This window comes from Poecilia latipinna, unplaced genomic scaffold, assembly GCF_001443285.1.
Source record: "Poecilia latipinna isolate Pla-1442-1.1 unplaced genomic scaffold, P_latipinna-1.0 Scaffold797, whole genome shotgun sequence".
Lineage (NCBI taxonomy): Eukaryota > Metazoa > Chordata > Actinopteri > Cyprinodontiformes > Poeciliidae > Poecilia > Poecilia latipinna.
The window spans coordinates 91,663-108,222 of NW_015113413.1; the positions used below are offsets into that span (position 1 = coordinate 91,663).

At 39.2% G+C, this 16,560-nt stretch overlaps 1 protein-coding gene across 4 annotated transcripts in view; it reads left to right on the top strand.

The window, feature by feature from the left end:
• Positions 1-16,560, top strand: part of esyt2a (extended synaptotagmin-like protein 2a) — a 44,547-nt gene that overhangs the window by 19,846 nt on the left and 8,141 nt on the right. Inside the window, exons 7-20 of one of the 4 annotated variants that reach the window (XM_015046887.1) lie at positions 452-541; positions 4,840-4,895; positions 7,006-7,126; positions 8,121-8,291; positions 8,534-8,616; positions 8,935-8,983; positions 9,604-9,693; positions 10,066-10,161; positions 10,943-11,044; positions 13,903-13,965; positions 14,531-14,605; positions 15,278-15,364; positions 15,446-15,595; positions 15,689-16,125. In XM_015046887.1, the coding sequence (XP_014902373.1) occupies positions 452-541; positions 4,840-4,895; positions 7,006-7,126; positions 8,121-8,291; positions 8,534-8,616; positions 8,935-8,983; positions 9,604-9,693; positions 10,066-10,161; positions 10,943-11,044; positions 13,903-13,965; positions 14,531-14,605; positions 15,278-15,364; positions 15,446-15,595; positions 15,689-16,125 (1,670 nt within the window). The remainder of the gene's footprint in view (positions 1-451; positions 542-4,839; positions 4,896-7,005; positions 7,127-8,120; positions 8,292-8,533; positions 8,617-8,934; positions 8,984-9,603; positions 9,694-10,065; positions 10,162-10,942; positions 11,045-13,902; positions 13,966-14,530; positions 14,606-15,277; positions 15,365-15,445; positions 15,596-15,688; positions 16,126-16,560) is intronic. The other 3 variants (XM_015046889.1, XM_015046888.1, XM_015046890.1) reach the window with 3 other exon arrangements.

Sequence of the window (16,560 nt, forward strand, 5' to 3'; positions counted from 1 at the left end):
TGACTGAGGTTTGACTCACAGCAGCACGAAGAAAACAATATCCCTCAATGCAACTGGTTTGGCTTCTTGCTGTCAGACTTTGAAAGTTAATAAACTGTTACAGAAAATATGTGAATTATATGAGAAATGGATGCCGATAAAGCCACAAAGTACAAAGAAGGGAACAAAAAAGGGGATGTTTTGTATTTCCAGCTTCATAAAGAATTCTCTGTGTTGCTGCAGTTTTTGGTCAAATAAATATCAATATTTGAATCAGCAAAAGCAGATCAGATGCAACTCGTCTTACTCTACAATCTGCTCTAATAAAGCCTCTACAAGGGGAATAGCAGCAAACTCTGAGACTTAATTCAGACCTAGTTATTATAAATAGGACTTGTGTTCTCCAGAAGTCAACAGTATTTGGTGATAATTCCTGAGCAGAAACAGTTTGACGATGTTTTGTTGTCTGCAGCTTCATGGCATGCTGAGGGTGGTGATGGAGCCTCTCCTGGGGGACATGCCTCTGATCGGAGCCCTGTCCGTCTTTTTCCTCAAAAAACCTGTGAGTACTTTGATACCTCCTCTCAGTCTTTGATAACTTTCACTTTGACAGAGTTTAAATAACACTGTGATGCTCCCTCCCTCAGGTTGAAATGAGTTAACATTGTTTGACCACTTCAGGAATGCAAACCTGCTTTCTAGACACAAATTATCCAAAAAATGATGAATTTTCCTTTAATGTTTGATGTCTTTTTGGAGAAGGCTGAACTCAACTTGAGTCTCTTCTTCTCCATCTTTTCTTTATCTGTGTCCTCACTTCCTGACTGCAGTCTTCCTTCTTGTGGTCCAGAACGGTTTATCTTCCTGATCCAGGGTTTGATAGAATCACCCAGAGGAAAACAAGCATCATCAAGATGCTCTAAACACAAACAAGACATTATCCCATCATCCCTTCATCCAACAGTAGAAACTTCAACTTAGGAGCCGCTTGGAGATTTTTTTTTCCTTCTTTTATGAAATTTAACCTACATTTTATCTCTTTTTTTGTTTTATTTTTCTGGGTTCTAAATGTTTTGAGATAATCAGAGTATGATTACACATAATTCACACATGTAGTTGGTCATATGAAGTTTTCTGCTAAAATCAACAGTTTTTTCACACTCTGCTCAAAATAACACCTTCAGCTGATGAAATTGTGCACCAGTGTGGGTTTCAGCAGATTGCACTCATGCAATATGCTGAATTTGAGATTTAGTGCTCATCATATACTGTCACTGGACTCATCTCTGTGAGACTTTTCTAAACTGAAAGCCACAAAACTGCAGTTTTAGACTTAAACACTAATGATGCAAGAACAGTTTCACTGCAGATGGTGACTGTAAAGCCTCAATCAACACAATCAAACAGCCCGGTAGCTGATGTTCCATCATCAGTCTGAAGCACAAGCCGTCAGCCGCAGTGCAGTGTTGCTGGTTTGTGGTTATTTGGTTGTTGGTGTTGTTTCTTCCTCTCTGCTCCACCCTGTGAGCCTGGTGAGTTGTGACAGGATGCTGAGCTTTCAGTATATTACAGCTGTGGTGTGACAGCGACTCACCAGGAAGCCAACGTTTAACCAGTTTATCTCTTTGATTGCTACATTTGTTACATTTTCAGCTGCTGCAGTTCAAACCAACCAAACCCTTTGAGCAACCTGTTCCCCTCCTCGCCTGTGGGGGCGCTGCACCAAAAACTGAAGCGCTCTCCAGTCTAATTTGGTGTGTTTCCATCTACTGGTTTGGAACGAATCAATCAAGCAACGCAAAGATAATTTCACCAGATTGTGACTCCAAGCATGGCTGTAATAAGTTAAATGTAGAAATTACAAACTAGCATGGAGGACACATGTCAGAAAAATTGAGATTTCTGTCTCAATTTCTGTCCCACAGCCTGGAAGTCTGGACTCCAGGTTGCTCCACACAATACCGCTGTGGAGCAGTATTTCCTCTGCTCCACAGCAGGGAGGAAGAAACAGAGTCTTGTGCCTCTGGTAAGGCACAGACCTGGCAGTGGATGGTGAAGTTCGCTACATCTGAACTAATTCAGCTGATGTGTTTCCATCTCCTCTTCAGTGGATTAACTCTTTGTTGGAAAAGTCAAAAGCCACCTCAAGCAAACATAATTTTTTTTTCCATTCCTTATTTCCAAAATTGAGGAAGTGATTTAGATTTTTTCCGTTTCCATCAACCTTTCCTAATGCAACACTGAATTAAAAAAAACATTTGGTGGAAACACAGCGACTGTCATCTGCTTTCACTGTTAAAGTGAAGCCTGCTGCAGTTTTAATGTGTCCTGGAAAAATCCAGCCCCACTGCCCTGCAGAATCCATCCATGGTTCTGGTTATATTTGACTGTGACTGCGCGGTCTGGGCCTGACGTGAACGGGTCGCTAGCTGTAGTATTTCCTCTGCTGTTCTGTGGAATCCCCCATCTGTTTTCTCCTCTTCCTGAGCCAGTCTGGGTTTGCTGCGCTGTGGTGAAGCTGGCCTACTTCTAAAACCACAGATTCATGCCAGCTAGTGTAATTTTTCTCAACAGCATGATAGAAGCAAACACTGGCAGACTTTTACACATTTACAATTTTTTCATAATTTCGTTGCCTGCTTTTATTTTTTGATCCCCAGTAACATCTTTCACCGTCTATTCTTTGTGACGGTGAAGCTTTTAAAGCTTCACTGCCTCTTCTTATCTCTGAACTGACACACATTCAGACTTGTCTCTCTTATCTCTCACAACATAATCAGACAGCTGATAAAGCAGTGAGGTTCTGTATTATTAGGTCTCTCAACAAAAATGCCAACAATGTCACCTGACTCAAACTCCTGTTAGGGTCGGATCACCGGTTCTGAATTGAACCAGGAACCGAATAACAGCCTGGTGGCTGAAACACTGCAGGCCTGCTCTAGAGTTTGCTTTTCAAATTTGGAAAAAAAAAATGGAAAAAAGGGATCAGTATGGGTAAATGGTTCAACTTCCTCTCTATTTTCCTCATTCTGCGTGATTCCACTGCAGCTTTGCAAAATATACTGCTCAAAAAAATAAAGGGAACATTTCACTTTAATTTTGTGTGTGGCTCCAAATCCAGGCCTCCATTGGTTAATAAATTTGATTTCCATTGATGATTTTTGTGTGATTTTGTTGTCAGCACATTCAACTTTGTACAGAACAAAGTATTCAATAAGAATATTTCATTCATTCAGATCTAGGATGTGTTATTTGAGTGTTCCCTTTATTTTTTTGAGCAGTGTATATTAATTTATATACAGCTGAAAAAGCACCTAATGCTACCGCAAAAACTTTTTATTGAAAACGTGAAATTTTTTTGTAGAAATTGGCGTGTTTCTATTGAGCAGATTAACTTTAGTAATTCCAATATTGCAGAGTTATATGGTCAATGGAAACTCTGTTCAGTTTAACTCTGGAGTCCATCAGGCGTGTAGTTCTGGTGTTTTCTGTCTTTTGCTGAACCACACCTTTTTTTTTTACTATGACATTTCTTAACTGAAATGACATCTGCATTGTTCCAAACTGAGTTTTGATGAGTTTACAGCAGACAGTCCTCTGGATGCAGGCGTGTCTGCGGTAATTTGCCTGTTTCACCTCCAGGGTTCCCTGGGAAGGGCGATCACTTTTCTCTGAACCCGTCACTTGAACTGAAACCTGGAAAAGGTGGAGCAGAGGAAGAACTGTTTGCTGTTAATCTTTTCTTTTTCTTCAAACAGGTCACTTTCCCCCTGCAGGATTTCAACCAGTCCTCCTCCCAGATGACCCAGTTTAGGTTCCTATAAAGGCTCAGTAACTAGGTTAGAGAAGCAGGTTAATAAGCTCTGAACAAGATGGCAGCTGTTTAAACACCTTTGTTTTGTGCAGAGTGAGGGATCATGTTGCAGCTTTTCAGCATTTGGTTTCATCATCAGAGATAATTGGCAACTTGTGATGCAAACGAGAACAAGCTGGAGCAGCACCTAAGTTAAAGTTCTGTCAGAGTTAAACCCAGTTTTTCTCTGCAGATGTTGAGGTGTGGCCGGATTTTATAGGCAGGATTTATGGATCTGGATGAAGTTTTGGGTGTTTTCAACTTGCTAAAGAGAATTAAAACTGCAGCTGAACTTGATGAGGATTTTTATTTTCTGTTTGAGGCGTCCACAGATGAAGTCCCACCTTAAATTATGATAGTCTGAAACTTTCAGAAGAAATTACATTATTGTTACGCTGATCTTTATTTTAACTTCTTGTCATAGTTGGACTAACATCTGCAGACAGAACTGGATTTACCCTTCATCATGTGCTTCCTGTCTGTGAACCTGAGCTGCCCTCCTGTATTGATTAGCACATCGATCGAATTAAAAGCTTGGCTCCTCAGCTGCTGTTTGCTGACTCACTGCAGGCAGCGAGGAGCTGAGGAGAAATCTCCCTCAAATCAACTTTTACTCTCGATCAAATAGTGTCTCAGTTTATACATGCAGCAGCTCTGTTTGGTTTTTACAGGCACTCAAGTTCAAAGAGTAAAAGCTTGTTAAACCTCTAATATACATCGGGTTGCCAGATATTTCTATACTCAAGCCTGAAGAACTTTGATACAATCTGAAATGTAGGACAAAGTAACATCAAATGCTGTTGTATTTATTAGAATTTTAGTATCTTGAGCTTTATGTGGAACTGAATGAGTGAATCAATAATCCTAACCTGCACAAACTATTATAGACGCATTTAATTATTATGTTATATACTTGGAAAATGTTTCCTCTCTATCTTTTCCTGATTTTTGTGGTGATTATTTTTTATTTTATCAAATTAAACTGATGCTGACTTTCTGTCTTCCAGATGTTGGACATCAACTGGACGGGACTCACGAACATGTTGGACATTCCAGGTGTTAAGTAAGTAAACATCTGTCCTAACAGCCATCCTGCTGTTTGACCAAAGGGGGCAGCACTGAGGCGGTTTTAGGCAAAATAATGCGAAACGAAACACATTTACACAAAAATGTTTACAATGATAGAACCCTAAATACCTATTTAGACTGTTTATCTGTTTACTCAAAAGCAGCAGAGAGAGCAACTCTGTAGTTTACCTTAAGGAAATATATCTTTACATTGTTTTTTTTCTTTCTTGGTTCTCCAGTAGTAAATAAACTCTAAAACCTCCACAATGAGAGGCTACTTTTAGCTTCCTATTCTTTGTGAGTAAATAACCTTCAAGGATTTTAAAAACTGAAGGTTTGTCCTGATTATGCTAAACACATTAACTAAAGCCTCTTTTCATTCACACGTAATCGCACGCCTTAGTCTCTCACACCTCCTGATGTACATTAGGTGTCAATCCGAAACCCGATCATCTGGTTGCTCTGCTGGACATGCAAGCTGTGGGGAAAACAAGTATTTAGGAGTGGTTCCACCCACTCACACAGAGAGGCTGGCAGGTATGAGGCAACGCTCAAAACCAGGAAATTACCTGATAGCTGCATCAACATGTGGTTGGGAAATGGAAGGACGTATTACGGCCCTTCCATATTATATATCCAAATTTGTGGATGCATGACTGACATCCATGCTGTGCACTGCGAGGTTCTGTCGTACTTCATGCAAACCGGCAAACCTTTCATGCAAACCTGAAAAATGACCGGCGGACGGTTTATTTATGTGTTTTCTTCCAAATTTTGAGAAAAATGAATTTACCCTTAAAGCAACAGAAGGTTGCTGTGAGTGAGACGTCGCCCCTGTGTAGACCTGTGTTTGTTTCCTCTGTTTTCAGGCAGAGATTCGCTCTGAAAGATTCCACCCAGTGAAATGTTGTTTCACTTGTTGAACTGGTTGAAGGAAGTCACTTGCTGCGTGTTTATTTATTTGTGTGTGGGTGGGTGTGTGTGTGTTGCACTTCGTGCTTTGATCAGCCCTCGCCACACCCTCCTGCTCCTCCCCATGCGTGTGTGAAGCCATGTTCAGTCAATAACATTTCATCCCCAAAAGATCAAAATGTGATAATCATGTCTATAATGGAGAAAATAATGAGATGCTTGAAAATATCAATGTTTATGAATGCATGGAGAGGTTGCAGAATTTTGTAAAAAATATTTCCAAAATTTGTAAATATTTTGTCTGAAAATATTTAGTACTTCATTTAGTAATCATATTGTTATGATACTTTTTAAAAAAAATAAAAAAATACTTGTATCTTGTTTTTGGTGCAAACTGACCCAGATTAACCCACTGCAGTGGGAACTTTAGGTGTTCAGAGGCAGGATTCTGCTGCCACCTACAGGAAAACTGGTGAAATGTCAGGAGATGGTTTGTGGAATACATATTAACGTTGTAGCTCAGTAAATTAGAATATATATACTAATTTGTGGTAGGACTTGATTAATTTCAGGGTGTGTAATTGATTACATTTGAATATAAAACCACATACTGACAAAATAAGGAACATTTTTTATTAAAAACACTTTTTTCTTGCTGAATTATTGAATAGATATGCATATGAGGTCACCAACATGAATGTTTTTAATCTGTTATTTACCATCAGAATTGGTGCAAATTGTTGCTATAAATTAAAAATAAATTTCCAAGCCTCTATGTCTTGAAATAGGTCATTACAGCTAATTCACCAACAAATAACACTAATTTAGTAATCAGATGTTAATTTAAAGCATGCAAACTCCATGCAGAAAGAACCCAGGACTACTCGGTTCACAGTTACAGCTAGGTTTAATATTATATAAAATCATAAATAAAATGATTTGTAATGCAGAAATGTCAGTTAACTGAATCGTGTGTCCTCATACTGCAGAATAGATGCACTCAGTTCTTGGTTGGGGCTCCTTTTGCCTGAATGTCAACATGAAAGTAGCCTGGCATGGAGGCGATCTGCTAAGTTGTTAATGATTGTCCAATAATGTTGTTAAATAAACTAGATTCTGTTTAATTTTTTTTGCAACAGGTTAATTTTTTTTCTACTCAAATCTTACTTTATTTTCTGTTTCTGTGCCTGCAGTGGTTTGTGCGACGGCCTCATCCAGGACATCATCTACAGCTACCTGGTGCTGCCGAACCGTCTCAACATCCCTCTGGTGGGAGCGACTGAACTGGCCAGGATCCGCTTCCCTATTCCAGAGGTACCACTCACTCTGAGCCAGGGAAACTCTCCTGGTACACACAGTTCTTCTACGTTCTGGATCCAAAATGTCAAATATTATCTCATTTTTCATACAGACACACAGATGAGGATGCAAGTCATAGACTGAAAAGTTAATATAAAGTTGATTTTTTTTTCTCTTAAAAATCTGAGTTTTGTTTTGTAAGAGTGCCATCGTATGGTTTTTTCATACCATAAAGGGCTAAGTTTAAAAAATGGCTGAGTTAAAAAAAAAAACCCTAAAATTTCAACATTATTTTTGTCAGTTGTATTAAATAACAGACATAAAATTGTGATTTCTCACATAATTAATCTTAAGCATTTATAAAATATAACAAAACACAAACCTCTTAGGTTGCTGAAACGAAAAATAAAATATAAAAAGAATAAAATATGAGAAACCTTTAATTCCCCATGAATGGAGAGGTGTGTGGAAGTGTCTCTGTTGTTCATCAGTAATTTTTGGTTGAGAAGTTGTCGCTGCTCCGCCATTAAGGTAAAACTTTAAGGAGTTTAAGTGTTTATATTTCATAACAAAGCCACATAAAGTTGACTTTGCAACCCAAATCAGATCCTGTTTGAACCGTTCCTTTTTCCCATTCTGTTATGGCCCCGCCATCTTTATTTCTGTATCAACTGGCTCCTCTTAGGGACCAGCGTGTCCCTCTGCTGAACAGAAACCAAACTACAACACTAACAGAAGATTAAAGCAGACGTTATTTGTTAATCTACTGGAACTAATTTCAATCAAATATAACATTACTAGATTGTTACCAGACAACATTAATGTAGGTACATCTTCAACTCCTCTGTTTGAGGCAAAGATTGACCTTTGACCTCTGTGAAATGACCCACAGTGACAATGTCGGAGAACAATGTGGAAACTGAAAGCAAATTATCTAAAAATGTAGCAGGTTACACGCTTAATGCATTTGAGAACCACTTTTCATCTACTTCTGTCTTTCACTCCTAAGGCCGTGGTAAGAATCCACTTCATTGAGGCCCAGAACCTACTGGGCAAGGACAGGTTCCTGGGAATCAAGGGCAAGTCCGACCCATATGGACTCATCCGGCTCGGCACAAAGGAAGTCAAGAGCAAAACCATCAAAGAGACGGTCAATCCTAGATGGAACGAGGTCCATGAGGTGATTCAGTTTCCTGCCTTCTTTTTCAAGGATTTGCTCGTAGTTGCTCTTAGTTGTGCCGTAAACTGAAGATGTTTATGTAGGATGTACATATCGATTGTAGTTGATGTTCATCAGTTGATTTTTAGTGGGTTTTTTAAAAACCCATTTTAGTGGTTTTTTAAATTACCAGTCTGTAGGTAATTCAGGAAGTTTGTAGCAGACATTTAAGCATTAATGTTTGTTTTTGTGTTGCTCTTCAGTTCTTGATGTACGATAACACGGCAAAGATGATGGAAATTGAACTGTTTGATGAAGACCCAGATGAAGATGACAGACTGGGAAAGTAGGTTCTTTTTGTTTCACTGACAGTAACATTGAGCTACATAAAAACTGCCTTTCATTAACACTGTGTGCACAATTATTACGTCAGCGAGTATTTTGACCACAACATTTTTAGTGATATTTTCTAACAGTGGAGAATATGGCAAAATTAACATTTAAGGCAGTTTTATTTAACATTAATTGTCACAATACATTTTTCACATTAAATTGTAAACAATACGACAAATAATTTTGCACACGGTGCATAAAAGCTAAAAAAAAGCATTTGTCCTTCTGTAAAACTTTCTAAGCTAACGTGTTTTTACGATTTGTGTTTCAGTGTGATGATCGACTTGGCTGAACTCAAGAAGGAACAAAGTGTGGAGGAGGTGATTATTTTTTATAGTTTTTAGTAATAATTGTTGAATTTGCAAAGCGTTTTTGCAAGGGAAAATTCTTCTTTCTTTCTTTTTTTCTGTTAAAATTGTTTATAATGCTTTGAAAGATGCAAAGCTGCTTAAACTCAACAACAATGAGGTTTTTGTTGTCAAATATTTAGATTTTTCTAGACTTAAGACGTTTCCCATCACTATGGTTTATGGAACAAACCATAAACCAGAACGTTAATACGTGTTAATTATGACTTTTTTAATGTAAAAAAAAAAAAAAAAAGTTTTTTTTTTACATCTTAAGAGTCTTACAAAAGACTCTTAAGATTAACTTGGTGAGATGTGAAGAAATATAATAGAAAAATATAAAATATTGGTTGAAATAATTTCCATAATAATAAAGAGACAGCATTTTTCGATTTTTGTTACTGACTTTGCTTTTTTAAGGCGTCCAGTTATAGTCTTTATCCGTTGTGCGATTTAAAAAAATGCTTTTAAATAAGGTTTTTGTAGCTTTCTTAAGAAACTTTAAGATTTATATTAAAAATGTAGTAGATACTCCCAGCCTGAGCAGGAAAACAATCAGGTATTGAGTATTGATTACTTTTCCGTCCTCTTAGTGGTTCGATCTGGAAGATGGTGGCAGAGGGAAGCTGCACCTGAAGATGGAGTGGCTGTGTCTGCTGCCCTCACCTGAGAAGCTGGACCAGGTAGAACGGCACAGCTTTACTTCCAAACAGAACCAGAACCAGACTCTGGTTCAGGTCCAGAACCTGGTTCAGGTCCAGAACCTGGTTCAGGTCCAGAACCTGGTTCAGGACCAGAACCTGGTTCAGGTCCAGACTCTGGTTCAGGTCCAGAACCTGGTTCAGGACCAGAACCTGGTTCAGGTCCAGACTCTGGTTCAGGTCCGGACTCTGGTTCAGGTCCAGACTCTGGTCAGAACCAGACTCTGGTTCAGGTCCAGACTCTGACCCAGACTCTGGTTCAGGTCCAGACTCTGGTCAGAACCAGACTCTGGTTCAGGTCCCATATGAAGGAAAAGTGCCTCTCTGATCTGATTTGTTCTTCTTCCCTTGCAGGCGCTGTTGCAGATCCGGGCGGACGGCTCTAGCGCCCCCGACGGGCCGTCGTCTGCGGTGCTCGTAGTCTTCCTGGACTCGGCCAGAAACCTGTCGGTGAGTCAGTTGGTTTATAATCAACGGAGCTGATTTTAGGTTTTACCAGCTTTAAGTGGAACTAATGAATCAGTTTTTAAGGCTTGGAGTGTTCTAATTTTTTAGGAATATTGTGAAACCGTAAGCAGTCTTGATTTCTCTTTTTTTGTTTGTTTACATTTATTTAAAGTTAAAAATGATAGATAAATGTAATCTCTCTCATCTACTTTCTTGCTTTTCTCTCGCTCTATTTTCCATCTTGTCCTAAAAGGTGAAGCAGTTGCAAATCTGACATATCCATTTAAATTAATTGGTTTTATTCTGTTAATTTGATTGATTGCTTCAACTAAACTTCCAAAACTATTGTTGGTGTTTATTCTGTCAATGCAGTAAGTAAACATATAGAGAAGCATAACTCATGTTAGCCATCGGTGCGTCTCTAATATTAATATTTCTACTCGTTTTGACTTTATTTTCTACAGAATAAATGATCGCTTATGTATTTCTACTTGTATTATTTACATTCATATGCTGTCTGATGTGCAGCTTTTTCAACTGATCACATTCAACAAATTCTTGAGTTATTTACAAAAGATTTAAACTTGTAAAATTACGACACCTTACCCGTGTTTGAGACTAGTTTGAGTTTAGTTTGAGAGTGAAAACAGGAACTCTGTTTTATTAGCAAGCACACATCTGTCTGTAGTGGTTCAGATCAAGCACAGACTTCACTTGTCTCCTCTCAGCCTCCTCTGCTTTTTCTTCTTCTCCTCCTCCTCCGTGCCTCCTCGCTGCTCTGAAGAGCGTCTTCGAGGGGAACTTGGGTTCAGGCTACTTAAAAGAGAGGCGCTCGGCGGGCCTCGTGTTCTGTGAGAACACTTCTTCTCTCTATAGGACCTTGTTTGTGAGTCCACTAGCTGATCTCTGCATCTTAGAGCAGTATGAGGAATGCTGAAGAGTGATTATGCCCCATTTTGCCTGAACAGCATGAATCCTCTCCAGTGCATGGGTTTGAATCCTTGTCTTACCGTTATACGTTGGTAAAGTTTCTGTTGGGGTTTCCAAAAGCGAAAGGAAAGGATGGGACATAAAATGCATCAAAAATTTACACAAAAACAGAGAAAACTTTATACGTTAGGACATTTAGTGGCAGTCTTCCTGCTAAACCTCTGCATGCACATCCTCATTAAATAAGCATAAATTTTTATTGGTGAGGTTGTTTTTTTTATTTTTACTTTGCAAGAAAAACTCATCATTAGCTATTTGTGACATAAGGTTGATGGGAAAGTTAAGAGGACAAGAGGGATTAACATGTCTGCATCTGTGTAGACGACTCAACCAGAAACGGTTCTATGCAGTCAGTATATCTCTTTAAAGAGACATTACAACCAGTTAGTTTTATAGTCAATGGAAGCTTGACTGCAGGTGATCAATTTCTACTTATTACCTTTCAAAATAAAATTAAACAAAATGCTAAATGTTTCCACATTTTGTCACATTACAGCCATAAAGCTAAAAGTTATATTTTGAAAAGAAAAAATCTAAAAAATGTAATTTATTTTATAGGGAAACATGCAATATGAAGTAATATTTTTGAATACGACTTAAGTGTTGCTGTATTCTGCTTTAGGTTCATAGCAAACATCATCATCAGACAGTAAGTATTGAAAAACATATTTAAAAAATAATAATATTCATCACTGATTTAAAGTAAAAAGTTGTTTCTGTTTGACTTCTTCTATAAAACAACTAAGCTGTAGTTTCTAATTGATGTAACCATCTCTTTGAATTTCCTAATTTTTTGTGTCACTGAATATACTTGTGGTGAAAAGAGCCTGAAGGTTTGGTGCTTCAATAATTAGCCAACACTTACGAATGTTATTATCTAGATGTGCAAAGCTTTTAGACACACCTATAAAAACCTGAAGCTGTAATTACATTTAAAGGTGGGTTTGCAAAGTATTAATTCACTGGGGCTGCATACATATGACACACATCAGATTTTTTTGCATAAAATGTTGAAACCCATATATTCTTTTCCATCTATTTTACATTAATGTGTTGAATTATCTCACAAAATCTCAAATAACACACGTTATTGATGTTTGGGTTTGTAGCGTGGCAAAATGTGACGTTTATGGCCTGTAAATGCTGCTGTAAAGCACAGTGTTAGGTATTTAAGCTAATTAGGAAGGAGTCATGCATGTTTAGTTGGGGAGGTATTCAGAGCAGTGAAGGCAAATTGTGTTTTTTGGATTGCTTCCCTTCATCATCCCTGGTTTCCCTTAAACTGTTTGTACAGTAAAAGATGGACAAGTTCAGCTTTTCAGCCGTTGCAACGTTGACCTCACTCCATGTCTCTGAGGTTAAACATGAAGGTAACAACATGCAGTGAGACCAACTTCTGCAGCTGAAGCTGTTGGCCCCCGCTGGTGATCAGAGGAAATGCTGATTTTAACCAGTTGGGTTCTGTCCATCTTTTATATGCAGTTTATGGTTTGAAGTCATTGTGTGTTCAGTTTTTCCCTCTTGCCTTGACGAGTTCCTCAGAAACTCTGCAAATCAAAATATGCACGCTCAGGTATCTTGCCCTGCTCATGTGTCTCATAGCATCACATTTATACTATGCTGGTGAAAATATGACTTGGTGTGAAACGGAAAGCTCAACACCAGCAGAGTTCACACTGTTCCATTTTCCTTTCCTGAGGTTTATTTATGTTTAATGTCCTTAAGGTGAGTCAGAGTTTATTCACACCAAACATCACAATAAAGACATCAGAATACAACGCAGCCATCAGATGCACTCATGTCAGAACATACATTTGGTTTTTGCTTGTTTTGTATTAAATATCACAGCAGAAGCACTCCACACCAAAGCAGTGCAGCAGTGCATTGCTTTGGTGTGGAGTGCTTTAGAAAGCAGAAACAATCCTAAACATTGTTTGTCACGTTTCATTTCAGGATAACCTAATAAAACACATTAGGTGTAGGCATTTATTGTGATAAACTTCTTATCATGATTTTTGATTTATTGTCCTAATAAGTTCCAATTAGTGACATTTAAAAATCCTAAAAACTGTTTGGATTGTCAGAAGTGTTACTTTTACAGTTTTTATTGTTTTTGTTCAATGAAAATATCAATAACTATCAAAGAATGACAGTTACTGTGAGCAGTTTTTAATGCCCTCCTGAAGAAGTGTATTATTCCACGAGCTGTTTGTGTGTGTTTGGTGCTATGACTGCTGTGTCATGCAGTCACAGTTACCTAAAAAAGAAGTAATAAATATTACTTATTGTCTCTTTTATCTTTAACACAATAGTTCAGGAAAATATCACAATAAAATATTTATTCCATATCACCCACCTCTGCTGTAGATTACCTAATGTCAGTATTTTGTTCTGAATACCACTAGAGGGAGCTGTTTGACCAGTTTGTTCCAAATAAATGTTGAATAATCTTATTTCCAGTGTAAATTTTCTGTCTGGATGTTGTTTATTCAGCTCTACCTGTTGCTTCATTAACTGGGCAATGACATTAACCATGTGATCATCCATGTTGTCTCTGTCTGTCTCACTCTGGGTGCATCCCAATCCTTTGGTGATGCTGGCGGTGGTGGTGTGTTTCATCAACTTCTCCTCCTCCTCTTCCTCCCCGCATGCCCTCCCCCCTTCCCTAATTAACCTCCCGGTGTGTGTGTGTGTGTGTGTGTTTCTGTGTGTGTTACTCTCTCCTGCCTTCACTTCACTGGGGGAAAATCAAAGCGCAATCCGTTAGAGTTCAACCAGACGGGGCTGAGGAAGGCCTCGATCAGTAAGGCCATCAAGGTAACAGCAACAGAGAACACAAATCAGACACCGAAGGGAACCGTAGAGGAAACACGGAGACGCCTCCACAGACACACAGCTACAGCAGGAGTTTTGTTTTAATCCACTCAGAGCTTCTTTCATTTACTGACCATCATGTCGCCCGACTAAAGCTGTGTCTAACAGTGTGTGTTGTATATAACAGCATTACTGCCTGAGCTACATTCATGCTTTACGATTGAATTTCTTCTTCAAATTGAATCTGGTGATTTTCTTCTGGACTTTTTGGGTTATGGGACTTTTACCTGCTCTTTCCCAAAGTTTCTATTCTAAATCTTCTGTTTTTACAGCCCAAAATTAAAGCTTAATGAGCTCAACTTAATGTTTCTTTACTCTTATGAAACTCTTATGTGTTTATAAGTGGATTATTTTGAGGAAAAAAGAAGCCGTTCTGAACGTTGAGCTCATTTTTATGAAAACATAATTGGCTCCATTGCTGTTCAGGTTGTGTTAGGAAAACCTTTGTTTTGATCAAAGCTTCTCATTATTCCTGTTGGTTCATTGAAACCTGTTTGTTTTCCTGCAGTCCGGTAAAAAAGTGACCAGTGATCCCAGTCCAATGGTCCAGTTCAGTGTGGGACACCAGTCCTCAGACAGCAAGGTGAGAGAGCACATGTGGTTTACTTCAACTATTAATGATATTAATAAAATCATTTCAAGGAATAAATGTGTGTAACTTTTACATCAGCGAAGCGTTCTGGTTCTGAATATTGTTCGTCCAGACTAAAGCTATGACTTAACTAATAAAAGCTCTGATTTTTTCACACCAGAAGTTTTTGTGCTCACTTTATTTTCTGGAAGAAAAAATGGAAAAATATTTCCAAGAAGTGGCTTTTATTTCGATCATCCCTCCCGTGGGCTAAAGGCCAGGCCATGAGAACTTCTGTTCGATAAAGATAATATAGTCATAATATTAGCATCAGCAATGATTAGTTATTAGTTAACCAAGTGTCACTATGTCGTGGTATTGTAAAACAGAAATCCCGGAGACAAATCATGATTTAAAACGATACAGTGCCACAACAAACCTCATTGTGTTCAGACTCAAGTCAGATCCTGCAGCCCTGACTTTGTAATGAAAAAAAGAAAAAGTTAACTTAAAAATTAAATCTTAAAAAACCACAAATTTGAATAATCGATGCTGTTGATTTGTCACCAGCCCTGTTCCAGACTCTGCTCTTCCTCTCAGATCAGCCGGCTGTCTGAACTACGGTTCACCGTCTGTTTTCCCCTCTGAAAGTTGAACTCAGTCTTTCATCTGTATCTTTTCCAGATCAAATATAAAACCACTGAACCAGTGTGGGAGGAACACTTCACCTTCCTCATCCACAACCCAAGAAAGCAAAAGCTGGAGGTGGAGGTGAGGATGTTTCCATGTGTTCTGTGACTCGGAGTGTTTCCCTCGTCCCTCCGCTGAGCGTTTTAACCCCGCCTGTTTCAGGTGAAGGATACGAAGCATGAGTGCTCATTGGGGAAGCTGGATCTGCCTCTGACCCGCCTCCTAGAGGCGGAAGACATGACTCTGAGCCAGCGCTTCCCCCTCAAGACCATTGGACCCAGCTGCACCCTCAAGATGAAGATGGCTCTGCGGGTGAAACACCTTGGATATCAGTCACCTTTACTCTAAACTTTTACGTCTTTGTTGAGCTTCTAATTGTTTTTTTATTATTATTATTTCCATCAGGTGTTGTCCCTTGAAAAGATACCAACCTCGCCTTCAACCTCCACCCCGTCGTCCGTCCAGGTTCGCAAGTCCAGCTCTGCCACCCCCACCCCCACCCCACGACCCTCCGTCTCCTCAGAGGCCAGCATGCCTCCGCCCTCCATCTCAGACGTCCCCCGCTCCTCCACCGCCTCCGTCCAGGACCTGTCCAACCGGCGGAACGAGTCGCAGCCCGCAGTGAAGTCCCTGGGGAGCATGGACTTGGAGCAGGCTGGTGTTGGAGGAGGAGCTGGAGGTCAGAGCCTAGCAGAAACTGGGAAGAGCAAATCCTACCTGGCTATCTCTGGGTCCCAGCAGTTCCTGAACGGGGGCAAGGAGCCAACGCCCAGCATCGCTTCGGATATTTCCAACCCCTACTCTGCTCAGGAGCTGCATCAGAGACTTCAGCAGCTGCCCAAGTGAGTGTAGTCAAAGCTGCAGGATGTAACTTTAGATAAAAACATTTTTTTTTACTTACTGAAATTGTCACCATGTTTGTTATGGGAGATATAATCTGTGAAAAAAATTTAGCTCCTCTGCCTTCTGCCAGCGCTAACGACAGCCAACCAATCAGACGCAGGTCTTAGCGCTGTTAATCACCCTCTTCACCCTGCTACTTTACCACAATGTAGTCAGCATGGCCACTGATGACGATGGATAAACGTCTTTCTGTAATGTTGAGTTTCCTCTCCGCCATTAGCACATGGAGAACACGAGGATGATTGGCAGCACTAAGCTCCGCCTTCTGGCTCTGATTGTTTTTTTTTTTTTTTTTTTTTTTTTTTTTTTTGGGGGGGTTGATTTTTTTTGGGGCTAAATTAAAAAAATTTTTTAAAAAAATGTCAAAAAAAAAA